This window comes from Electrophorus electricus, chromosome 13 (genome assembly GCF_013358815.1).
Source record: "Electrophorus electricus isolate fEleEle1 chromosome 13, fEleEle1.pri, whole genome shotgun sequence".
NCBI classification, from domain to species: domain Eukaryota; kingdom Metazoa; phylum Chordata; class Actinopteri; order Gymnotiformes; family Gymnotidae; genus Electrophorus; species Electrophorus electricus.
Genome location: NC_049547.1, coordinates 13,645,384 through 13,670,090, shown reverse-complemented (window position 1 = coordinate 13,670,090; position 24,707 = coordinate 13,645,384). Strand labels below are relative to the sequence as shown.

Genomic DNA, 24,707 nt, shown 5'->3' with positions numbered 1-24,707 from the left:
TCCTGCACTGTTTCCGTACACGAGCTTCACCGTTGCGGAACTTTGAAGTGAGGTAGATGTTCCGAGAAAAGGTAGCATTTGGGATATCGTTTTTAAAACTGTCTGTGATCTGCGATCAGTTGTTGTAAAATAAAAATAAACGATAAAGTAATATTGTTCAAGAACAAGTCTGTTGACAACATGGAGGACGACGCGCCAGTCATTTATGGCCTTGAGTTTCAGGTACCGTTAACGCTAGCTGTGTTAGCTAGTCAGCTCTGTTTGCTAACTTGTCATTTCCGTGTACAGTATAAACGTGCATTTTTCATTTTGCTTATAATAATAGGAACCGTCCCAATAATGTCACTGCATGTTTGTCTGCAAATTGTCTCTGTAGCTTGTCTGTCACTGAACTTTTCCATGGGAGATTAGGCATAGTATTGAGGCTATAATTTATTTCTCTTAATGTTTTATGTTGTGCACCATGTATGTATTTTTCAGATAGCAAGCAGTCCATGCACCAATCTGATTTTTTTTTCTTCCTGTTGCGTTTTAGGCCCGAGCTTTGACTGCTCAGACAGCTGAAACCGATACCATACGGTTTTTAGTGGGAACTCAGTCGCTCAAATTTGATAATCAGGTAAGTAACGCTGCTTAGTTAGTTATCGTAGCTAGCTAAAATATGTCCCATTGAAACTATTTTTAGTAGCACTATTGGAGACCAGGCCTAAGACTACTCTTATTAGCTTGCACTCTCAATTTTATTTTGTTAATAAAATATGAAGGTTAGCATACATCCGAAGTGGCCATACAGTATAAACCTAATGGCTGAGACTTGGAAAAACACCGGTGCTCTTAATCGGACTAAAAGATGGTAGATTTGGAGTAATCTTTTACCTTTTATCTCATATGCTTTTTCTAACATTAGACATTACTAAAGGAGTACTTTTACCGTTGCCTGAACTGAGTTATTTCCCAATAGCCTGATGTTCGATGAACCAGTGTAACTGTAGTAATAAAGTTACAGAAAACCTGGACTCAGGTCTCACTCAGATGTGATCCATAAGTCCTTCCTGCCTGAGTGCATCTCTTCTGTCATAGGCTGGCCTGGGTTCACAAAGCTCCCCTCAATTTCATTTACATACTAGTAGCAATTATGGCTCTCTAGAAGACCTCTTCATTTCTGAGGCTTTTAGGAAAAATGAATAAAAAAGAAAGTAAAAAAAAATAATAGTGTCTGTGCGTGCATGCTCGCATGTGCATCCATACTTTGATGCATATGTGCAAGAGATAAAAGACAGGAAAAAAAATCCATGGGTTGTTCACACTGTACTCTATTGTTGCTTATTGCATTTAAATTTAGTGACGTGAGGTTCATGGTTGGTATAATACTGTATATATTGTGTCTTTGTTGTGGTTCATTAAGTGCTACTGACAGGGTTTGTGTGTGGAACTGAAAAGTTTAAAAAGAAATTCACACTGAACGTTGTAGAGGATACTGCGCCTGAAGCATGGAATGAAGTGCAGTACTGCTTTGAATTCAGCTGCACTCTATTTAAAATGCTTTTCACACAGTCATTTTTAAAACCCTAATTTATAGCACTTCACATATTTTCATTTATCACGTTTAAGGACTTCCCGTACTAGAGAGAAAACTTTGCATCCCTTATGAAACTTCTTTTTCATTAAGCAGTTTCTCTTTTGGTTTGGCTTGGTAATGAATCTGGGCATTAGTTTGCATAATGCCTGCCTATGGAACAAACGAGCGGTCACTTGGTGTATTACATGCATGGTTTATTTAAGATTCTCTTTATCGGAATGATCCCGGCATGCCTTTATTGGTCTTTGTGATGGTTAGTTTTCCTCTGTTTTTATGCACCTATGCGGTGTGAAGAAAAGCGTAGTGGCAGTGCTACGCAACCATCCTTAATGTTCGGGCTATGCTGCATGTTCAGTTGGGCTGTATTACTTCGGCTCATCTCCAGCTCAGGTCTATTACAAGCCCTAAGCTTTATCATAACATCCGCTGGCCTCTCGCCCTATTAGTGGGGGGAGCTCAGCCGACTAATTCCACCCTCCATCTCCATTGATGACCACTCAAGCCTTCGAGAGAGCTGCATATTGAAGGCTGTGATTAGAGTGAGTTGGGTTGTCTTCCACCCCACCCCCTGCCCCTCATTGCAGTTCGATGAACGAGGCTCCTCTCCCCCAGCGCCTCACCCTGCTGCACCAGCCAGAGCCAGGCATACCTCCACCTTACTCCCCCTAAAGAGCTCCCAGTGGGACCACCCAAGCTGCAGGCCAACGTCCTGTCCTATTTTACACCTTAGCCCTGTGTGTTTTTTTTCTCCTAACCCTCTGATAATTAAGAGGGTAGAGAAGAGGGCCCTAGTGGCTAAGAGTGATGACTCACTCTGCATCTCTGGGATAAAGTTGCATTAATCATGAGATGGGACTTCTGCCTGAGCTCGACTCATTCCTGCCCCTATTATAAGACCTTCTTTTGCCTCCAATTATCCTGTCCAGCCATTGGAATTTATTTGTGTTGCTCCCCTCCATAAAATTATAACTTTGCCTAATAATTTTCCTCCACTGCGGTCCAACCCAAGGTTAATGGTTTCCTCTCCGACTTTCAGCTGTCTGAGCAACACGACTGCTCTCAAGAACTCTTCCCCCCGCCCCATAACTGTATAGACAGAGTGTACACACACACACACACACACACACACACACACACACACACACACACACACACACACACACACACACACACACACACAGAGAGAGAGTGGCCAGGCAGAATGCCTCATGGGCTATATTCAGGTACAGCCAATTAATATTCCCTCAAAGGAATCGTGTCCCTGCCAGACCGAGTCTCCAGTCTTGTGTGATTGGATTATGATTGGTGCTGGACAGTTTCAGCTGAGTCTGCATGTGCACAGAACGCAGCCATCAAACAACAGTCTCTTTATAATTTTAAATAGTGTCTTTACAATATTAAAATATAAGTAATATTTTAATCCTCACTAGCATCTTTTTTAAACATGGATATTTATTTTATTTAACATTTAAATATGTATTAATATTGATCTTGTAGAAAATAAATGGCTGTTTAACATTGCATTACTCAATATTTAGATATTTGTATCTACAGAAACATTGTATCCACAGAAACATATTCCTGCTCTGAACTATCCAGGTTGACTGTGTTCAGATATTATGTGTATTTCAGAAGGAAGTTTTTAATCGCTTAATACACAGAATCCATTGGAAAATAGGTTAGATTATAATAGTGTGACACAGTCTGGTGCATGAAGAACTATTTACCTTTGGAAAGTTGGAATATTGTAATAAGCTTTTTATGTGCATTCATCTGTCTTGTAGTACATGTCCTGCTCCTTTTCAGTTGGTCCTGTCCTATTAACTGATCCTATAGACGATTGATTGAATATGCTTTGCTGAGGATTGCTTTTGCCCCAAGACCCTTAAAAAAGACTCTAAACTCTACAACTCCACACGCTGCCATGACCCAACAAACGTCTGGCACTTTGCATAACTTTTATGAATCTATCAAGTTCAAAAGGAGTTTTTAATAGCAGCTTCAAAGCCAAAAAAAAAGTTGAAGAGATAAGGATCAGGATGTGTGAAGGTGAAAATCAAAAGTGATTTCGATGCTTAAGATTTCATTTACTGTCATATTAAAGCAAATGTCTTGGAGTGAATCTTGGTCTTTGAACTGACGTGAGGGATCTGTTTTGTACTGGTTAGGGTGAGAGAGTGGTATGCAGCCTGCCCCGCCCTTTCCTTCTTCAGTACTCTCCCTGCGTTTACTTCCTCCCGCCTCATTCCACTTGCCTTTTTTCCCTCTGTTTGGCAGATCCACATCATTGACTTTGATGATGAGAACAATATCATTAATAAGAATGTGCTCCTGCATCACGCTGGTGAGATATGGCACATCAGCTCCAGCCCCGCTGACAAAGGAGTGCTGACCACGTGCTACAACAAAAGTGAGTCAGTCTCTCTCTCTCTCTCTCTCTCTCTCTCTCTCTCTCTCTCTCTCTCTCTCTCTCTCTCTCTCTCTCTCTCTCTCTCTCTCTTCCATCAGTTTTTGTGACTGTGGCACCTTCTTTTTCCCCCACTAATTCCCTTCATCTATCCATAGCAGACACAGCAAGTCATAATATGAATTGGATGTCATTGCTAGCAGTTTCTCAATTGGTACAAAGTATATTAAAATCTGAAGCATATATATTTACACATGTATGAATATGTAAAGTATATCAGCAGTTATACAGTTAAGAGTTTGTAGGTATCACTGTTCGGGATAGTGTGGTACCGGCACATGTAAAAACTCCAACACCCACTGCTGTGGCTAATAATCCTGTATCAGCTCAGCACCTGCAACCATGCCACTACCATGTCAGTATTAATACTGACCAGTGATTGATAGAGTAGATGCAGGCTAACAAACAGATGGCCTACGCTCTGTACAATCTTCAGATGCTCCGGTAAGCTAATAAAGTGGCCTGTGAGTGTAGGTACAAGATAAGTGTTTCTAATAAAGTGAAGTCTAAGTGCCCATTTATATAATACTGTTACTTCATTATGAGGCATCAGAAATTGCCAACCTGTTGGTTCAGTGCCCTGTCTTAGTTTTTCCTATGATAGGCACAGACTTTCTTTGACCCTCAGAAAAAGAAAGAAATTCTTCAATACACTTTAAGATCATGGTTCTCTCAAGAAATTCTCTCATTTTGCACTGCATAATCTATCAACAACATTGATTTCACAGACACTGCAAAACATACAACAGTTATCTTCGGCAGCGTATTAATAGTAAGATCTTGGGCAGGTCAGTGAAACTTTAAGATACTTAAATTAGCTGTGCTTGGCACCCTGCCCACAATGCTCATTTACAGACATATTTGAATTTACATCTGAAATTGCCATTGACATAAACAAAGAAGAGCACTGTCGCAGCATGTTCATGCCAGTGGACCGAGGCCTCCTTTCCCAGACGTCCTGGCTCATGTCCAGGCCACAGCAGTGCTAATGGAACATGCCACATTCCGGCACTCCAAGTTCCACACTCTCGCCACCAGGCAATTAGAAAATTAAACGAACATGAAGAAACGATTTGAAGGGGGGTTAAATTAAATCCTGCGTTTGTGCCTGCAGCCTGTGGCCCTGACTGGTTTCCAACAGTCCGAATAGTGGGGAGCATCTCTGTTTCTGTAGAGAGTAGGCGAAAAACAAGGACTTGACTTGTGTTCCTTCCCTCCCAGTCTCCATTTTGACGAGGGCAATGCAAGCGATGTCATAACAGAGTTCAAAAGAAGATTGTAATTACCATGACATTCAATCTCGTGGAGCGGCCCGAGTCAAAGGCGGGCGCCGGGGGGGACGCGTGGGGTTGGTGGAGGGGTTGGGCAGCAAACCCATGGCTCCCCCACCCGCTAGACGCTGCCACACCACGCACCACTCAGCTATCTGATCAGAGGGCACCGCAGCCCCCTCTGTCACCCTCTCACTGCAGCACACTAGCCTAGCTGCTGCGTTACGGTAATGAGAGCTGAAGACCCGCGGCACCCCTGCTAGTAGCAGACGTTTTCATGTCAGCACCACTTTACCAGGCCTGTTACAGCTGCAGCAGTATTAATGAGGCACAGGGAGTTAGACTACTGAGTAAAAATGCAATGGCATTGAGAATCTTTGCTGCTGGTACACACAGAAGTAACTGGAAAAGGAACTAGGTAATGTAACTTAACACTAGTCTAACACTAGTCTTACTCTGGCATGGTTAATTGTTCAAACCACCAAACTTGGGTTGAGGGTTTTGACAGCTCCCTGAGGTTAATTGTGTAGATAATGGAGGGTATCTGGATAATAGATAATCCAGGCTGTACTCTGGATTGTAGTCTGTTGTTTCATTTTACTAAACCTTATTGTAGAAGCTATGATGGGGAAAAGATCACTTAGAACTGAGAAAAGTAAATCTCTCCCTCTGACCCCTAGATGGTTAGGATGCAGGGTTAATATTAGGGAGAAACAACATTTATTCAAGTTATTTATCCACAAAACTGTTTATCTCTGGGTTTCTCCCAGGAGGAGGTAAAGCGGCTCTGCATGTGTGCGCGTGTGTGTGTTGGGGTGGGGGTGGGGGGTGTCTGGAGGCAGTATGTGCCCAATTCATCATTATCCAACACTACACACATGAGCAGAAAGGAGACCACACAGACAGTCCTTACTCTCTACACAAACATATGGTGTTTAACGAATTTTATTGTTTGTTTACTTACAGTAACTGTGTGTATGATCGAAAAGGGGAGACTGTGTGGGTCCATGCTGATGTGAGATTCTAACTGTCGCGTGCGTGCGTGCGTGCGTGTGTGTGTATGTGTGTGTATCCTGTTGGCCAGCCTCAGAGAGCCGTGTGCTAACTTGTGCTTCGGTGTGGAGGATGCCCGCGGAATGGGAATCAGGCAGCCACGAATCCCCCGACGATTCATCAAACAACCCCCAGACCCTGGAGCTCCTCTGTCACCTTGACAACACAGCCCACGGCAACGTGGCCTGGTACGGTGCACGCTATCGATTTAACCCTACAGCTGCCTCCTCTTCCTCCTCCTCCTCCTCCTTCTCCTTCCTCTTACATACATTCTTGCTCACTGTCTCCTTTTTAATTTTGCTGTTCTTGGGATTTCACTACTCACCATCTCTCTCCCTCCCTCTCTCTCTCTCTCTCTCTCTCTCTCTCCTCCTGACTCCTCTATGTTTCCTTTAAATTATATTTTCCTCTGCATTTTCCATATCCTGGTTCCTGGTGAATCTATTTGTTCTTTGCTATTTGTTCTTGGCTACCCCTTGCTCTCCTTTCTTCTTTATCTGTCATCCTTTCCTCCTCAATGGCTTTTGCCATTGTGTCAGGAGCCGATTGCCTGACCTACATATTTCAGGGCTCAGCCTGTGTGCTTGCCTTTGTTTTAGAACCCTGCATTATATCATATGCCATAATTCACAAGAGAAGAATAAAAACTCAGCCTTGTTTTTTCTCCCCTTTTTTCTTTCTTTTTTTAAGCATTTGCTGAATGCCAGCCTCCCGCTGTCTCCCGCTGGGGAGTGCAGTGTTATAGAGCTTGCGCACTCTGATAGAATTTCCATTATCCGTCATAATAAAAGAGGCCCCGTGTTTCAGAGCTCTGGTTTCAGCAGAGAAACAATGAATTCCGCTCTCCTCTGTTGTCCTGCCAGTTGTAGCTCGCGTGGTGCTTGTGGGCGGCCTGCTGAGCGTCAGCTCTGGTGCCGCAGCTTCAGGTCGAAAGTAACACAAATGACTCCCTCGTCGGCTAGCGGTGTGTTGTATGCCAACCCGCTGCTGTGGCTCTGCAGCTATAACTTCAGTCCGTGCAATCGTGTCTGCAAGCCCTGAGCGCTGATCAGGCAGGCACAATAATCACTCCTTTTACATAGCTGCAGTTCACTGGCCAGGTCACCACAAGTTTGCTTTTACCGCAGCAACCTGTATCCTTATGTTATAATAACATGGTGCCAAGGGCAAGAGTATGTTAACACTTGTCCATGCTGTATATACCTTGGCATACCTTTCAATACTTAACAAGAGCAGCAGAGTCAGTCCCAGAGCAACTATGCCTGCATGCACACGCTGTTCCATATGCAGGATTCTGCAAATAATAGTATAACAGTGGGAAGAATCCAGAATTTACTCTGATATGTACTTAAAAGCTGATGTAACATCAGAAAGAAGGTAAACATCACAGAGCGATGGTGACCGTGGCAACTGGGCACGGCCGTTGGCTGTTTGTGTGAGCTCCACGGAACAGGATAAGAGGGCATCTAGAGCATAATTGTCTCCTTTCCTGTTGTGAGAGTGAAATCGTGTGATGAAGAACACCTCTTGCGCAACAGAGATGTCCCTTTCCCTGATGATCTCTCTTGAAAAATCAAACTGCGGTGAAGAGGGGATGACTGGCTTTATTGGTGAGTGTGGCTGTTATCGGTTTTTGGCAATGCGTCCTCCGTTCTGAATTAGGGGGTGTGTGTATGTAAGCCTATATGTGTGTGTGTGTGTGAGCGAGAGAGAGAGAGAGAGAGTGTGGGGAGGTTGAACAGTCTCTTGGCAGAGATTGCAGGGCTGGAGAGTTGGAGCCCTGGGGTGGAGATTGATGGTGGTGGTGTCTGCCCTCCTCTTACCTCAAGAGCTGTGAAAATCTCAAGGGCAGTAGCTGTGTGTGTGTGTGTGTGTGTGTGTGTGTGTGTGTGTGTGCGAGGGGATGAGCTTGTTTGTATGTACACTCACACTTTAGGATGTGTGGGTGTGTGTGTACAAGTCTGTGTTTGATGAGGGTTCGCACTGTGACTGCCTGTTTGATATTGGCTTTTTTTTTTCTCATAAGATGGATGGTCTCGTTGTCCGCCCGTCTCCTCGATCTCTCGCAGGCAGTAGCGCTCGATCTCGATCGCACAGAGCACACGGGCACGTCCTCTCCATGGCTGGGAGCCGAGCGCCCCACCCACCACTGCAGGACCAAGCAGGTTTGGCCCTTTTTGGAGACTCCCTTTGTTCTCCCTTACAACCAGGGAGGGCCTGTCTATTAGGCCTGGCCTGGATCTGAAGAGAACAGACAAAACATCAAAGAAAACTTGGGAGAAGATGCTTCTTGTAATCTCATTTCTGCTGCACCTCAGAAAGAGAACTTTCAGTAGAGCCTCGTTTTGAACGTCTTACACCTCCTAATCGATGGCCAATAAGCGCTCCGTGGCCAATCAGACATTTGCAGGGGGCCGTGAGGAATCTCGGGGCCTGGCTTGTGACTGCGGTGCGAGACGGCGTAATCACGGTGCGATTTGCACTCCAAGGGGCTGCTGCCAGATCAATGGGGGCCCAAGAAGGAGCGAAGGAGAAGCGTGTTATATAGGTCAGTCAATACTGGCAGTAATGATGAAATAATCTCTGTGGGGGCTGGTGGCCTGTCGATCCTCAAGCACCTCTTATATTGGACACATTTACTCTGCATGAATGATTTGGGGGCCCCAGCTGTCCTCTCTGAAGTGGAAGTATAACGGAACCACCTTGAATGACCTTAGTATACTGTTGTGTTGCGTGTGGGTTTTTGTACCTTTTGCATGTATAAGTAACTGTACGTTGATAAAAGTTGGCATACAAGGATCATTTTATGGATAAATATATTGGTTTCAGAGCATCTATAGTTTTATTCAGGATTCATTTAATGGTTTAGCAGCCAAACATAATTTTTGCATGTACCAACTTAAAAGATTGATCTGGTCATAGGCTTCATACATTGAACACATCTCATTTACATGCAAAGTGGATTAGACATGATTCATGAAGTATGTTAAAACCAAATTTGGAATATATGAAGGCCTTTTAAGAAAGTTGGGTTGAGCCAGACTATATTTACATATTCAAGGATGCAAACCTCTGTTCTTCAAGGTCAGACATTCAACTTTTTTTTTTTTTTTTTAATCTTACCACCCTTTTAGTTAACTTATGGGTCTGGCATAATAAGACCAAAAGCAGCTATAAAAAAGGAACCTTCCTTCCTTAAGAATTAATTGATACATTTGGGAGGACTTTAAATCTCCAACTGAGGAATAAATTGAGTTAGAATCAGTATAGGTGTGTGTTGTGTGTTTTTTTTTTTCTTTTTCTTTCCAATGAAACAAAAAAGTGAACACGGCCAAAATGAATGTGCCCCCACTGTCCTGACGCACAGACCATTGACTCTCAACATCTTGGATGCATAGTAAACCCCCCCCCCCCGCCATATCCCCCCCCCCCCCCCCCCCCCCCCCCCCCCCCCCCCCCCGCTATATATATATATATATATATATATATATATATATATATATATATATATATATATATATATATATATATTTATATATATATTATATATATATATATTATATTTTTATATATATATATATATATATATATATAGTTCTTGTTTGGGTTTTTTTTTTGTTTTGTTTTGGGGTTTTTTTCCCCCCTTTTTAGCCCCTAGTATCCCTCCTCAAAAGAGGAATGCAAATGATAAGAGTTGTGTGGAATCCCAAACAGGGCTTTTCTTCCCTATGGCATCGTTCCTGTGTAATGCTCTCTGGTGGCGTTTCTGCCTGTGTTCGTCAGGGCTCCTATGGAATAGTTACTGAGTTTGAAAGACTGTTATTCTGCTATAAACCAGGCTTGGTGAGTCTAGCGCACTGTCAAAACCAGTTATTCACAGCAACTTTTGTTTTTTGTTTTTTTTGTTTTTCTTCTCCTCCTCCTTATTCTTGATGCACCTTAATCCGCTATAAAGTAAGGCGTTCCGTGAGGCGGCGGACGCCGAGGGGGACGCAGTAAGTGGAGTAGCATGCGGCATCCTGGCTGAGCACTCTCTCCTCTTTTTCCCGCAGTGTGCTATGGGAGCCCATGGGCGACGGCAAGCGCGTCATTTCCCTGGCCGATAGCCACGCCGTGCTCTGGGACCTCCAGGAGAGCTCCAGCAAGGCAATGGTGAGACAGCAGCCCTCTCCTCATTACATGACCCGTGCGTCCCCCTCCACTCTCCCAGTCTGCAGCACTGGGGCAGTCGACCAAACAGCCAGCCTAAGTCACTTAACAGTTCCACTGTGCTTATGCACTGAAGTGTCTGTTGATCGCATAGTTACTCATGACACAACTAGTCTTAACACGTCGGCTGACTTCCACTGCTCGTTGGGATTCTCCAGGAAAAATTTGTATTTCCAGAATAATGTTTGTCCAAGAAAACTTTAGTGTCACTCTAACTAACATTGAAAGAGTTTGGACTTAACAAACAATACGGTGTGAACCTGATGAATTAAGATTGATGCATGAGCTACAGCAGACACCAAAAAGCCCCAATCACAGTGTAGCACCTATGGCTGGATTAGCCTTTTTTTCCCCCATAAGTCCCTGCCTAAGCAATTAAAGTGTCCATAGTCCTGAAAGTCCAGATGAAAAGTGGGTTTAGGTTGGTCACTTAATGTCCCATTAGTGCAGAGCCGCTGAGTTGAGGGTATTTGTTAATAATGTGCTGCAGTCATTACTAATTAATGCCTCCCAGACCGAGATACGCAGGCCAGACCTTTGAGGACATCACCCCGGCTTGGCATTTGGGAGCCTTTGTGTGGAAGGGGACTGCAAAACTGAGATCACCATTCCCTCTGTCCTCACACATCCTTTCACACCAGACGTGCGAGTCCAAACGTGTACACACGGGCTCTCACCCTCCGCAGAGGTGACTGAAGAGGGCTGTGGTCAGTAGCAGGCCAAGCCTCTCTGGTGCAGTCCGGCTAATGTCAGCTTTGCATGCAGAGCGAGAAGGGGGGGGGGGGGGTTATTGAGTGGCAAGGCCCACTAAGGCCACGGCGCCCATTAACAAGGGGAGAGCGAGAGAGAGCGAGCACATTCACTCAGATCCTACCAGTGCTGATGGGAATGCTAATCTGCCTTACCCATGCCCCCTTATTTTTTTCTCTCACACACACACGCGCACACACACACGCACGCTCGCACACACAGAGAGAGAGAGAGAGAAAAAGAGACAGACGATTGCGTCAGCTCTCCTCCTCCAGCTCCTTCGCTCATCCTCCTCCTCGGAGCAGCTCAGGTTGATGTGTTCATCGCAGGCGTGCTTCTTCTCCCACTGGAAGCCGTTGCACAAATCTTCGTGAATTTAGCTACGCTGTGGAACAGAGAGGGGAGAATGGGGTAAGCACACCCAGCCCAACCACCACCCCCACCGCCCGCACAAACGGGCACAAACCAAAGCCAGGCCAGTTTTGCCAAGCGCCGTGGCGTGATGAATAGTGGCCTGCCATCACCCATTCCAGGTCTTGCCAGCGAGAGAGGCGACAGCAGCAGGCTGGCCCCCCGAGCACCGTGCTCTGCGTCGTCCAGCTTAGGACGGGCAACATCAATACTGGAGCAGCGAGGCACATATCGGTCCACCCTGGCAAGACCCTGTGCCCTGGATCTCCTCCTGCAAGGGCATGGGCGGGGCGGGGCGAGGGAGGGAACTGAGGGGTGGAGCCACACAGATGCTCCCAGCACTGGCCTTGCCACCGCTCGATAAGCCACCATTGTTTCTCTTGTATGTTGCGTTTCCGGACTGCAATTTTGCAGTGGTGATGCTACGTTGATGCCGTTCTCTTTTAAGCGCTGATTTGTAAACCACAGCGCTGGTCGTCGTCAACTCCTTTTTATTGCTTCTCACAAACCGTTGTGGTTTTCTTCATGCTGAGAATTACTTGGTGTGCAGTTTAAGATTTTCTTATTAGACATCTGCTGTGGTTGAAGCTGACACAGTGTACATATATATGTAGAAACAATATGAAAACTGCGCTTACTGCCGCAAAATGCCATTATAAGCATAATCTATCTTACAGAATTCTCTCTAATTAAAAGTCAATTAAATTTGGAATAAGAACAGGTGATTTTCAAACTGAGCTGCTTTATGTAATAATGATTCCTTAATTTGATCTAGAAGGATATTAAGTATTCTGGGTGTGCTCAAAAGTAGCTAGCTCAAAATTCCCAGTCCTCTCCAGCTGCTTGTATTTCCTTTTCCTGTCTGTTTACAAATGCTGATGGTAGTTTCTCTCTGTTTGTTTATCTCATTCGCATGCACATGCGCGCGTGCGCACACACTCTCACTTTTACAGCAGAGACTTCCAGCAGTCCATGTCATTGACTTTTCCCATGAAAAGGTGGGAAGTATGGCCTCTCTCTTGCAGGGGCTCCCGTCGCTTTGACTTGCATCAGTGCGAGTTCCCCCTGTGCTCCCTGGGGGGGCGCTGTCGCTGCCATGACCGCACGTGGCTCCTGGCCCAGAGCGTGGCCAATGACTGATATGCGTGTGGACTGGTTTGCCTCCCCAGATGTCCAGCAGCGCCACCCTGGAAGGCAAAGGGCAGCTGAAGTTCACCTCGGGCAAGTGGAGCCCGCACCACAACTGCACCCAGCTGGCCACAGCCAATGACACGGCCATCCGTGGCTGGGACCTCCGCAGCATGAGGTAAGCCAGGGGTCACAGGGCATGGGCATGACGAGAAATCTGATTTTTTTAAAATTTATTTATTTATTTATTTTATGTGATCGCGTGAACCCAAAGTATATACAATATAAATACACACACAAAAAAAATCAACAAATAAATAAATATTTCCAGCAGCTCCAGCTGCTTTTGCTTCCCTCTAAACATGGAGCTTTGTTATCTAGTACATAAGCGCATACCTTCCAGGATGCCTGCAGCACAGTCATGATGTATTCAGGACTTGGAGGGGCAGGCCTGCTTTTTCCCTGTTAACGGGCCAGGCCGTGTCTGTGTGTACTGCGGGCAGACCCAGCGTGCTGCGTCACATGCTGCAGATGAGTGACTGGGAGGAGCGGGTGCCCACATGGGCTCTGCTTCAGGAATCCGAATCACAGTGCTATTGATCCCAGTGCTGGGAGCTGGGGAGGTGAACAGAGGGTATGCGGGATGAGGGGTTGGGGCGATGGACATGGAGCGAGAGAGGAGCAGCAGAAATCCACAGCGACAGTGCGCCACACACTGTGGAGATGGCGAGCTGGGCCGAGGGGGCGGAGGCAGCACGCGGCGAGCCAGCACAGATCTGCCAGAGGAGGAATGTGTGAAAACTGGGAACAGCAGTGGTGGTGTAAGGTTGGGAATAGTGTAAAGGGGCTGTTGCACTAGGAAAGTTTCTGCACATCGTTTTATCCCCAGATTCTCTTTTGCTCTCCTTGTGAATCCAGCTAAAACATTTCCTAAGCCCACAAAAAAAAGAATTTGATTACTGAACACTAGGAGTTAATGGATGGTGTTCTCCAATTGATACAAGTGTGTGTGTGTGTGTGTGTGTGTGTGTGTGTGTGTGTGTGTGTGTGTGTGTGTGTGTGTGTGTGTGTGTGTGTGTGTGTGTGTGTGTGTGTGTGTGTGTGTGTTGATGGATAGATATCTATATATAGATAGATATATAGATAATTATATATATATATATATAGATAGATAGATAGATAGATAGATAGATAGATAGATAGATAGATAGATAGATAGATAATATATATATATATATATATATATATATAGATATAGATATAGATTATATATATAGATGTGTGTGTGTGTGTGTGTCTGTGTGTATAATATTAACTAACAATACATCTATTTAAGTATAAATGTTTTTGTAGAAGTTTGTATTGTACTATACCATATCCAAGAAACAAACAGGACATGTCTATAAAGTATCAGCAAATACATTAAACTGTAATTATGTTGGTACACTTTGCAATATGCCATGCTGTATAAACACATTGTAACACATTTGATAACCCTTCTGACATGATTAGCCTACCTTGTAATTATTTACCCATAGAACATTAGTCTGGATCATCTAAGCTTAGTCAGAATGCTTACGCCTTAATGCAGCCTTCTACGATGTCAGCATTGCAAAGGCCAGTATTGTGATAATGATGGACAAGCGATATATTGCGCTGCAGCACTGTGGGACAGCAAAGACATGGTCTCACTACACCACCCCCCACACACCCAGAGCCTTCCACATGGCTGCACACAGGCGTCCAGTTGGTGTAGCAGCTGTGTGTGAGCGGCAAGAGCCGTTTCCGCCCTGCTGCACGGGCTGGTGGCCCGTCCTGTCTGTCTGTGTTTCTCGGTTGACAGCTGGAAGCAGCTCACACCCTGCTCCAGAACAGGGTTTCTCCCAGTGTCTCACCATAGCAAAGTAGAGCAGAGCACCTCTCCATACCACACAGTTAACAGAAACTGCACACAGTGAGATTCTAAGATTTTTTTAATCTCCGCCTTCTAAAGGTAATGGGATTAGAGGTAAATATTGGTTTTGATGAGGTACTAAAGCAAAATACTACTAATAAAAAAGATCTCGCCCAACAGTGCCGTAAGTGATGTTTGCTTGTTAAGGGTTGCTATGCCAACACATTGGCATTGGCTGCATATTGTTAAGAAAGTGGAGCATGCCTTAGGCAGCATTGTGTGCTGTTAAAGTCGATCATAAACCTGTAATTACATATGTGGGTCACTAGCTCAGCTAATCAAAGGATGTTCATCTTTGATAGAAATACTGTTTTCTGTCCAGATAACACAGGCACATCCTCTCTCCGTGATCCATAATTGCATCTTTCTGAAATTATTTCGCTGCTTGCGGGGGGAAGGTCCAAACTTGAAATCTGGTAGAATCTCAACATACACACACAGTGGTGTTTTATGAAGAATATTTCCATAGCAGCACTCTGGCTCCAGGGTCTATAAGTATACACACATGTGCAGACTGGTGTGCTCGGTGTGAACTGGGAGTGCATGCTGGTTTATTTAGGCAGGAATTGAGATGCTGAGCTGCCGTAGGTAGCAGAGGTCTGCAGAGCTTTGCTCTCTTTGTGCATCTGTCTGGAACCATGCTTAACACCTCTCAAGCTCTGTAGGAGAGAGCTAGAACGCAAACACTGACGATGCACTGTTAGCTGTCCGGACTGATGCCGTGACACGCTTCACCCCATGCACACAGAAACGGTGTAATGTGCTACAGTGACACTTCTGTGAATGGATGGACTGGGGGAAGTGTGTGTGCATGTGTGTGAGGATGGGAGAAGGACCAGTGGGCATTTGAGGGACCTGGCCTCTGCATTCAGTGCTAGCAACATTGTATGGGGATAATTCCTATTAATAGTTTGGTTTGTTGCATTGTGTAAATTGTAGTTTGTAACTGGACTTGTACAGATGGATGAACAATGGGACATCATTAATCTGTCTTTGCTGTATGCTTTGTCACATTGGTATGCAGAGCAAAATAACGGAATTCAAGGGACAATTATTTAAATTCAGTAATGAGTTAAACAAATACAGACCCATACACAAATTAAACATGTATAAGTTGTTTGGATAAACGCATACTTATGCATATATGTACAGTTGTACTCTAATAGCATGCATGATTGTTTTTTAGCTATAATTTTGCCTGTAGATCCTGCCCTGCAGGAAGTCCATTCCATCTTTTGTCCTACAGGAACTCTCTTCCATACTTACAAACATAAACACGTTGTAGGAATTTAGAAATGTCTGCTAGTGCTTGTATATCTGTTCACTTTTGTGTGTTATTTATCCCCAAGGAATTCCATAACCTGAGACATTGAGAATGAATCTTAGCCCTTAAAATCCAGTTTACAGTGGACTATGTCTAAAAGTGTATGTATATTGTTGGGAAGCACAATACATCACTCAATAATCGGGATGGCAACACTGGACCGATCTCAAATAAGTCTGTAATATGCAAATGATCTGAATGAAGGAACACATCACAGCAGTAGTTCTGGCCAATCTCAGACATTGCAAGTGAGTGTTGTCTGTGTGCTTTTATGCATCACAGAATTCGCACTGTCAAACAAGTAAAATAGTTTAAATAGTAAAAGGGTTCAGGACTGTGGTTTTAAAATGTCACAATGTAGTCCTAGTATGCAAATAAATGTAAAAAAAAAAAAAAATGGTTAGGTTGGTAAAAGTTCTTGCTCTAACAGAATAGAATGGTATTGATTGCTTACATTTAAGTTTGGTTAGGTGAAGCTGTTGAATCTAAAGAAGTCCCAGCACTGCACCTTAATGGACCACTTGCTGTTACAACAACTTACCGTCTTATAAGAACAAAAAGATTATTTATATAAAGACAGCCCCCATGATATCTTGGAACTCAGGCATATATTATATAAAATGATGAAAAGGGCTCTAGTTTGTGCAAATGAAGCAAATAACATGGAACTCAGATCTGCTGTCATTTCTGCTTATTATTGAGTCCAACATTAGAAGCTGAAGCAGAGAGCCTTATGGTTGAGTGACTTCACCGAGCCACTGCAGACATTGTAGTGGAGAATAAAAGCCTCACAGAGATAAGGGTGGTCATGTCAAAGTGGTCACTTTAGCGCAAAAATGGTTATAGGGGACTGTAAATCAGTGTCGTACCATTTATGAGTTTCTTTGGCTGTTGTCCTGTGATGGGATGATATCTGCATATGGTGACTTAATTGGTCAGTCAATGACAAACTGTTCTTGGTCAAGATAAGACTGGAGGACTAGGAGTAGAGTTCTTATAGGTGAACTGGAGCGGAGCCGAGACAGAGGTGGTGGAGTAGCTCAGCTCTTTAGACATAATGTAAATGTGTAAGTACTCACTAAGCAGAGTTAAGAACCAGATATAGGTGTATGGATTGTCAAAACCAATTCACATTTACTAGGTTAAACCAAAAATTATGCTAGCCAAATGATAAACCTCTGACAAAGCAGGCTGGTTTAGCATAAAGGACATTTTTTTTTAAGTTGGTTAAACATATTCTCATTGCTCTTTTGAAAACTGTTGTTAATAATAATTTGAATAAATGTATGCTTACATGCATTAAACAGTTACTGGTTTCTGGTTTCTATCGCTGGTTGTAGGCAAGAGGGGGAAGTAAAATGCGGGGGGGGAGTAACAAAACTCCTAGTGATGAACCAAGATATTCTTAAAAAAACAAAAAAACCAAACAAAAAACCTACCTAATCCTGTGGCTAGTAACATTAATTCAAAGTCTGATTATATTTATGATCCTGTCAGACCGTATTTTGGCATTCACTGGGGCAGATCACTTCCTGAGCTCTGACCTCTACAATTTTCTGCTGTCACTCTGATCTACCATGACCTTTTTACTCCTCTGTGCCCTAGAGAGCGTTCAGCCTCTCCCTGTAAGGCCTTCTTCCTGACTTCACTCTCTATGCTAAAGTAGACCCCTACCTTAACCTTCTCAGTGTGACTTCAGTCTCATTTCAACAGCGTGTGTGTGATGTGTGAAATTTCCCCCCCACCCTCCCCCTCCCCACCACCCTTTTTTTTTCATGGCTGTTGTTATGGCAACAGAGGCATGAATTGGTGAGTGTTTCGGAAACGCATCCGGATCCCTTCAGCCGTGGCCGTCCATCGCCTGCACTGGCTGAGTGGAGGCAGGATGGGCTTGGAGTGTCTTCATGGCCTGAAACCTGGGGCTAGATGGGGGCTTCTCTGACGATCGGACCATGCCGTGTCCAGAGGCTTACGAGCGCAGGCAGCATAATCCTGGTCTCCTTTTTGTGGAGTGTGCTCCTGAATCAGGCTTGAGCCCGGGCTTTGCTCCATTGGATCCCAATTTCAGATTTGCAAGCATGGAGGGCTCGGAAGCAGTGCGGCTAACCCAATTTCCTGCTCCATTTCCCCGGCTGGCCTTGGCCGCTGCAGCCCCCTGGCTCACCGTGGAGGGAGGAGCCATGACTGTCACCATGGCCAAAGGTCGTGCGGCTACCGCCTCATTGCAGGAAATGTGTTGAGTGTGATCGTTCCATAACTTGCCATGCTCTCTGCACTCTGACAGAGTGCAGCCTCTCCTTTTCTGATAAGCTGATGAGAGATGATGTTTTTCTCAGCCTTCCCTGCTGTTGTCAGTTCATACTTCATCTCGTAATGCCCCACTAGATTTTAACCTTTGCCTGTGCTTGGTAACCACCAGTTCCCACAGAACAACTCAGATCAGGACTCTAATCTTGACCTAATTGAAGCCCCACATTCCCCTCTGGTCATTTTTTTTTTTCCACCTCCAGTTTTAATGAGATTTTTAATTAGCATGTTAATTGCATAATGAGATCAGTGGGATGGCGAGATAGCGGGCTAGGGCAGACAGAAAGCTCCGGGTGCAGCGAGCTGTTGAAGGCATGCCACCGCCCCTGTCAGCTGCTCATACTAATGAACCCAGGGTCCTTCACACCGAGCGCAGCTGTCTGCAACACCGGCGTCCATACACACGCGGCAGCTTTTACAAGCTCCCACCAGCCCAGCTGTGCAAAGTATGCTGGGAAGTCATCACCTCGCATGCAGACTGAAGCAGTCTGTGCTTTATAGCTTGTCACACTTTTATATGATATGAGATGGAGGTTTGGCCTTCAGAGCTATAGGGGCAGATTACTTTTGATTCATGTGACGTCTCATCCTCCGTCTCTCTCTCTTTTTCTCTCTCTCTCTCGCTCTCTCTCCCTCCTCCTCCTGTACCCCCCCCCCTCCCCCCCCCCGGGTAAATTCGTTGCTCTTTGTCTCTCTGTGTCATTAAAAACATTTGGACAGGTTTGATTCCTTTTTTCTTTCCCACACAGTCAAATCTACTGCATCGAGAATGCCCATGGGCAGTTGGTGCGAGACTTGGACTTCAACCCCAACAAGCAGTACTACCTGGCCAGCTGCGGGGATGACTGTAAGGTCAAGTTCTGGGATGTGAGGCATATCAACGAACCTGTCAAAACACTGGAAGAGCATTCTCACTGGTTGGCACACACACGCATGCTTGCACACATGCACATATAGTACTCAGTTAATGGCTGATTTATGCATGAGTATACATGTTGTAAACATATAAGCATTTGTGTACAAACACAAATGAATTTTAGCTTATATATGACCACCCATACAAACAAAAGATTCTTATTTACTCAACTTGTACCATCAGATCACACTGAAAGCTTGCTAGGGTGTATCCATTTGTACACGTGCACATATGCGTGTGCTTGGATGTGCATTTTGTCATATACATTAATTCCAGAGTGGTTAGTATTCTGCAGTAACCAGGAAGGCTTACTGCCCTTCCCACTTAGGGTGTGTGTGTGTGTGTGTGTGTGTGTGTGTGTGTGTGTGTGTGTGTGTGTGTGTGTTATGTGTTTGCGAGTGCATACGCATGTGTGCCTGTGCGTGAGAGAGAGAGAGAGTGTAATGCTCAATCACATATCATAGCCCCAACCAGCCATACACACATGCACATGCTCTCCCAAATCACTATGTGATAAAATGTGAGACATAGGATCTTATCTCTTAAAAACACAGAGGCACTGTATCAATATCAGTGCAGTTTTGATCCTATTTAGATAGGAAATTACAGCCCTGCAATGAGACTACACTATGTGGGTTTTCTCATTTGTTCCGTTGGCAGTGAGAACCTCGGCTGAGCCTTGGGGCAGCAGTATTAGGGAATATTTCAGGATGGAGGCAGATTAGTTAGGCTGGGGGAGCAGGGTTGACTGAGCCAGATTTTGCTGTCAACAGCCAAGTTATCCTCCAACAATCCCCGTCTATGAGGGGCTGGGAGCGTCTCCTGAGCCATGCCTGAGGCTTAAAGAGGGAGAGAATGAAAGAGGGAGAAAGAGAGAGAGAGAGATGAGGAGAAAGAAACGGAGTGAGTGTGTAAGTGAGAGCGTATTAGTGTGGGTAGAAAACTAAGAAGACAAAATGTACAGGGACGGAAAAATGGGGGGGGGGGGGAACCATTATGAGAGAAACCCCACAGATGAGCTAGAGAGTGAAAATCGAGTCCTGTATATGCAGGGGAAGCCGCACACTGGGGTGTGTGTGCAGCGACGATTACTAAGCGCGCGTCCGTGTTCCAGGGTGTGGAGCGTGAGGTACAACCACTCACATGACCAGCTGCTGCTCACCGCCAGCAGTGACAGCAGGGTGATCCTGTCCAACATGGTGTCCATCTCCTCCGAGCCCTTTGGCCACCTGGTGGATGACGATGACCTCAGCGACGGCGAGGAGGCGCGGCACGAGGAGAAGTAAGGGATTTTGTTTGTTTGTTTATTTATTTATTTATTTGGAGGGGGGGCGTCCTTCGCTCCCTCCCCCCTCCCCATCTCTCTTCCACTCTGAAGAAGCGTGTTGCTGTCTGTTTGTCATCCTTTATTGTTCTCCCATGCCTCTGACAGATGCACAATAATAGCAGCAACAATGTGAGTCACATGGCTAAAAGCATGATTTAAGTTTGTTTATGTTCAGGTGGGCTATGCAAGCATTCCAGATGACAGGGCATGGCTGTCAGCCTAAAATACACACATGGCACTTAAAGTAGAAACATATTTTCTTCTCCACAATACCCTGTATGAATTTGTAGTCGAAATGAAAAGCCAAGTAAAGCAAAACGTAAACCTAAAGCATTGCTTTAATTAAACTGTCATACATTTGGAGTCTGGACTCTCCTGAACTCAAGGAGGAATCCAGCTGGTTTGTGTACGAGTGTCTGGGTTGGGTGTATGTTAGTGCGGGTCAGGGCCACGGGAGGGGCTGAGGTGTGGCGGAGGCAGACTTTCAGCGTGCGGTGCAGCTGAAGCCATGTTTCCTGTGCACAGGAGCAGGGAACCGCTCCAGGACAGCGTGGTGGCCACGTACGAGGAGCACGAGGACAGCGTGTACGCGGCGGAGTGGTCATCGGCCGACCCCTGGCTCTTCGCCTCGCTCAGCTACGACGGAAGGCTGGTCATCAACCGTGTGCCCCGCGCACTCAAATACCGCATCCTGCTGTAGAGCAAACTGGAACAGCGGCGGTGGACGAGAGGTGTTTGCCGACCTGCCCGACGCAAGAGACGAGAGCGAGACGAAGGCGAGACACTGAGAGCTATGAGCACATATGGTATAGACACAAGAGAGACAAGATCCTGGAAGGAAAAGGAGTTAGGCTGTAAAAGCGAGAATGGGAAGACATTAGCATAAAACACGCCCGCTATTAACACCACCAATTAAAGGTAGCCCCAGAGAGCGGCCGGGTGACTGGGGGTCTGTTTGAAGCGGAGAGGCCCGGCGGGCATGGAGCCGGCGTTTGCCTTTGAAAAGGCTCCTCGCGTGCACAGCCAGTGCCGGCCCCGGGCGCCAGGCCTGGCTCGCCTCACGCCACCCTGCCTCAGGCAGTCGCTCGGCTGGCCCCTGTCCCACTGCCGGTTACAAAGCGCAGGCATGGAGGAAGGCATACAGGGGCAAGCAGCCCAGCAAGCTCTGTCCTCTTCCTCCAGTCTCCTGCTCTTACTCCAAGATGACTCTTTCTCCTAGTTGCCACACCCTCCCCTACTAACAGCCCCAGCTGTCCAGAAAGAGGAACTGAAGACCACCTGAACTTTTAACACGAGTTAACACAAGGAGCTCGCAATGTGTTGGCAGATGCTGAGTGGAGGTGTGTGTATTCTGTATGTTCTGTTTGACACTAAATATTTTCTATTTAAATGTTTGAGCTCATTTATTGAAAGGCATGTATGTTCTTGGAGCCTTGCGAAAGGAATTCTCTTTATTGCAGGATGAACAATTATAGGACTATGTCTCATCTTGCATTTGTAAGTAACACTATCCAATTACCCCTGTACATTCCAAATAAAATGGTTTGTCTGCCTTGTGCATGTATCCTTCCATGCCGTTCATCACACTCTTTCATCCTCTTCCTCACTCAATTCCCAAATAAATGGGTGTTTTGAGTTGATGTTCCACACTTGTCGCCACGTGTGCATTCATTAAAACAGACACCTCTACCAGGCTGTTTCAACCGAAGCTTGGCTCTCCTGATCTCGGCGGGCTGGGGTGGGCTGAGGTCGCGTGAGCTTGCAGCAGGGCTTGTGGGACTCTGCTGAATTCCTAATGTCTTTATGTGCATCTGCAGCCACTGAGGCCCAGCACTCTGCCGTAGTGTTCTCCCTCTCTACTGCCAGCGCTGGTAGAGTGAGGTTAAAATGGGTTGAGAGTTTTGAGTGTCGCTCGCTCATGCTACCCCCCCCCCGTCCCTTTCTCTCCCTTTCTTTTTCTCGCCTCCTCCTTAACTCTGAATTTTATTGCCTGTCACTGTTGCACTATCCGCATGGCCCAGGTCCCTCCCCCGCCTGCTGCTGACGGGTGCGCTGGTGTGTGGCAGCGCAGTCGGGCGCGTGTGATCAGCCTGACAGGCGGGGAGGCATGGCGCAAGGCGGCCTGCACTCCCCGCTCCAACTCCGGCCGCATGCCCATGCTTCTCCGCCGAGCCTGAGCGGCCCGCTTAGGAGACACGCGCTGCCTTGGCAGCCACCAGTGCCTACCACCCCAGGGGCTGTAGAAGGGAAGAGTGAGAAGAAAACAAGAATGTATTAGGTGCTGAAATAAATGGATACATGTGTCATAAGAAATATAGTGGAGGCTGCACTGTTTCTGCCATACAGTGTACTATAAAAATATTTTTATTATACAGAGGACTGAAACAGGATTGTTTGTATCACGCACAGGACTGAAGCAGATCTTTCTGAAGCAGATTAATGTAATCAAGGTCAGGAACATGTATAGCCTCTACATCAGCTAACTTCAAACTCCTGCTTAATGTCATCTTTTTCCCTAGATACTGAGGGAACCATATAGGAATCAGCTTCCTTAGTAGTACGGACAGCTTCTCAGCTGTTTCTTGGGCCAGTGTGTGTCTTTGCATCATTAATTCATGTGCAAGAGTGCTAACAAAAAGTCTAACGGTGTCATTTGCATCTGCAGTTTGTTGTTGTTTGTCAACATAAGGGACATGCGGAAAGAAGTGTCAGTGACAGTAAAATGGGCCGTCATCAGACTGAAACATTCGACAAAATCAAGAGACGAGGAGACCGGTTTGAGCTCAGAAGGTTTACCAGAAGATGCAAACCCATAGTAAGCCTCAAGAACAATAGCCAGGCTACAGTTTGTTGTAAAGTACACAAGAACGCCTTTACAATTACAGAGACAGATGAGACCACAGTGAAGAAAAGAGGAAAGTTTGAAAGAACAAAAAGAAACTGCTCATGATCCAAACACACCACTTTCATGACATCCAGAGTCTATAGAAATGCATACAAAGGGTAAAATGTAAGTGTATTTGCTATGCATTTCAGGTTTTTAAATGAAATATAAGGTTTTGGATATATCTATATACTTGACATCTTGTGCGGTTGGGGTTATGATGTTACAGCATCTTTCCTGAATCTTTCTTCATCCCGAAGTTGAATGGGATTGTACAAATGGCATCCAGTCAGCTCTTCTGCATACTTAACATCCCATCCTGAGGCTTACCCTTGAAAGGTGCAGCTGCAGATCCAAATCAGACTGTTAGCGAAGATCTAAGGATGCTCTCTATGGTAGCTTTGAAAAATGACATCAACAAGGGTGAGAAGCCCTTGAGCTGCTTCAGTCGTTTTGAAATTTTAATGATGTCCCATTTGATTTTATTTTGAGGTTTGCGTTATTGTGGTTCCTGACATCTTGGGTGATTCCAGCATGCTTCATTGTTGAATTGTATCGGGGGGGGGGTGAAGGGGGGAGTGTGTGAAAGTCTCCCAGCAATGCAACTGTTTCCATAATGTTAGACTGCAGACGGTGGACAGGACTCCCCCACGGCAAACAGTCCATCCCTGTTCTGTGCTCAGTCCTGGGTACCCCGTTAATAAGCTCCAGGAGTGGTGGTGTCAGCAAACATTTTTTTACTGCTGCGTCTGGCAATGAAAATATACACTGAAGATAACTGAGAGGAGTGCACACAGTCCTGTACTAAACCAGTGTGACAGATGAGAGGCCAGCTGGACATAGGAGAACCCTTGAGCAAGTGTGCAGTATTACCGTTTTATGTAAGATTATGTAAATTTCACTTGTGGTCCCTTCCAATGGAGGAATTGTTGTGGTTGTGGCTGTCATGTAATGTAATATAATGTAATGTTATATTATATAAAACATGAGAGGTTTTGAAATTCCCAAAGGATGAGTATTTTGGATTCAGCTGTATAAATTAAAAACAAGCCAACAACAGGCAACAGTATAGACTTTCAACTGTAATGTTTCAGAAATACAGTGAAAGGTTGAACCCGAATAGTGTG

At 45.3% G+C, this 24,707-nt stretch overlaps 1 protein-coding gene across 1 annotated transcript; it reads left to right on the top strand.

Annotated features, from left to right (window-relative positions):
• Positions 1 to 21: 21 nt before the first annotated feature.
• On the top strand, positions 22 to 22,345 carry eipr1 (EARP complex and GARP complex interacting protein 1). The gene is made up of 9 exons (XM_027015353.2): positions 22 to 222; positions 536 to 619; positions 3,857 to 3,989; positions 6,402 to 6,558; positions 10,423 to 10,522; positions 12,910 to 13,046; positions 19,203 to 19,370; positions 20,484 to 20,651; positions 21,222 to 22,345. Exons 1-9 carry the CDS (start codon positions 181 to 183, stop codon positions 21,394 to 21,396), a joined length of 1,164 nt encoding a protein of 387 aa, XP_026871154.1. The 5' UTR covers positions 22 to 180; the 3' UTR covers positions 21,397 to 22,345.
• Positions 22,346 to 24,707: the final 2,362 nt, after the last annotated feature.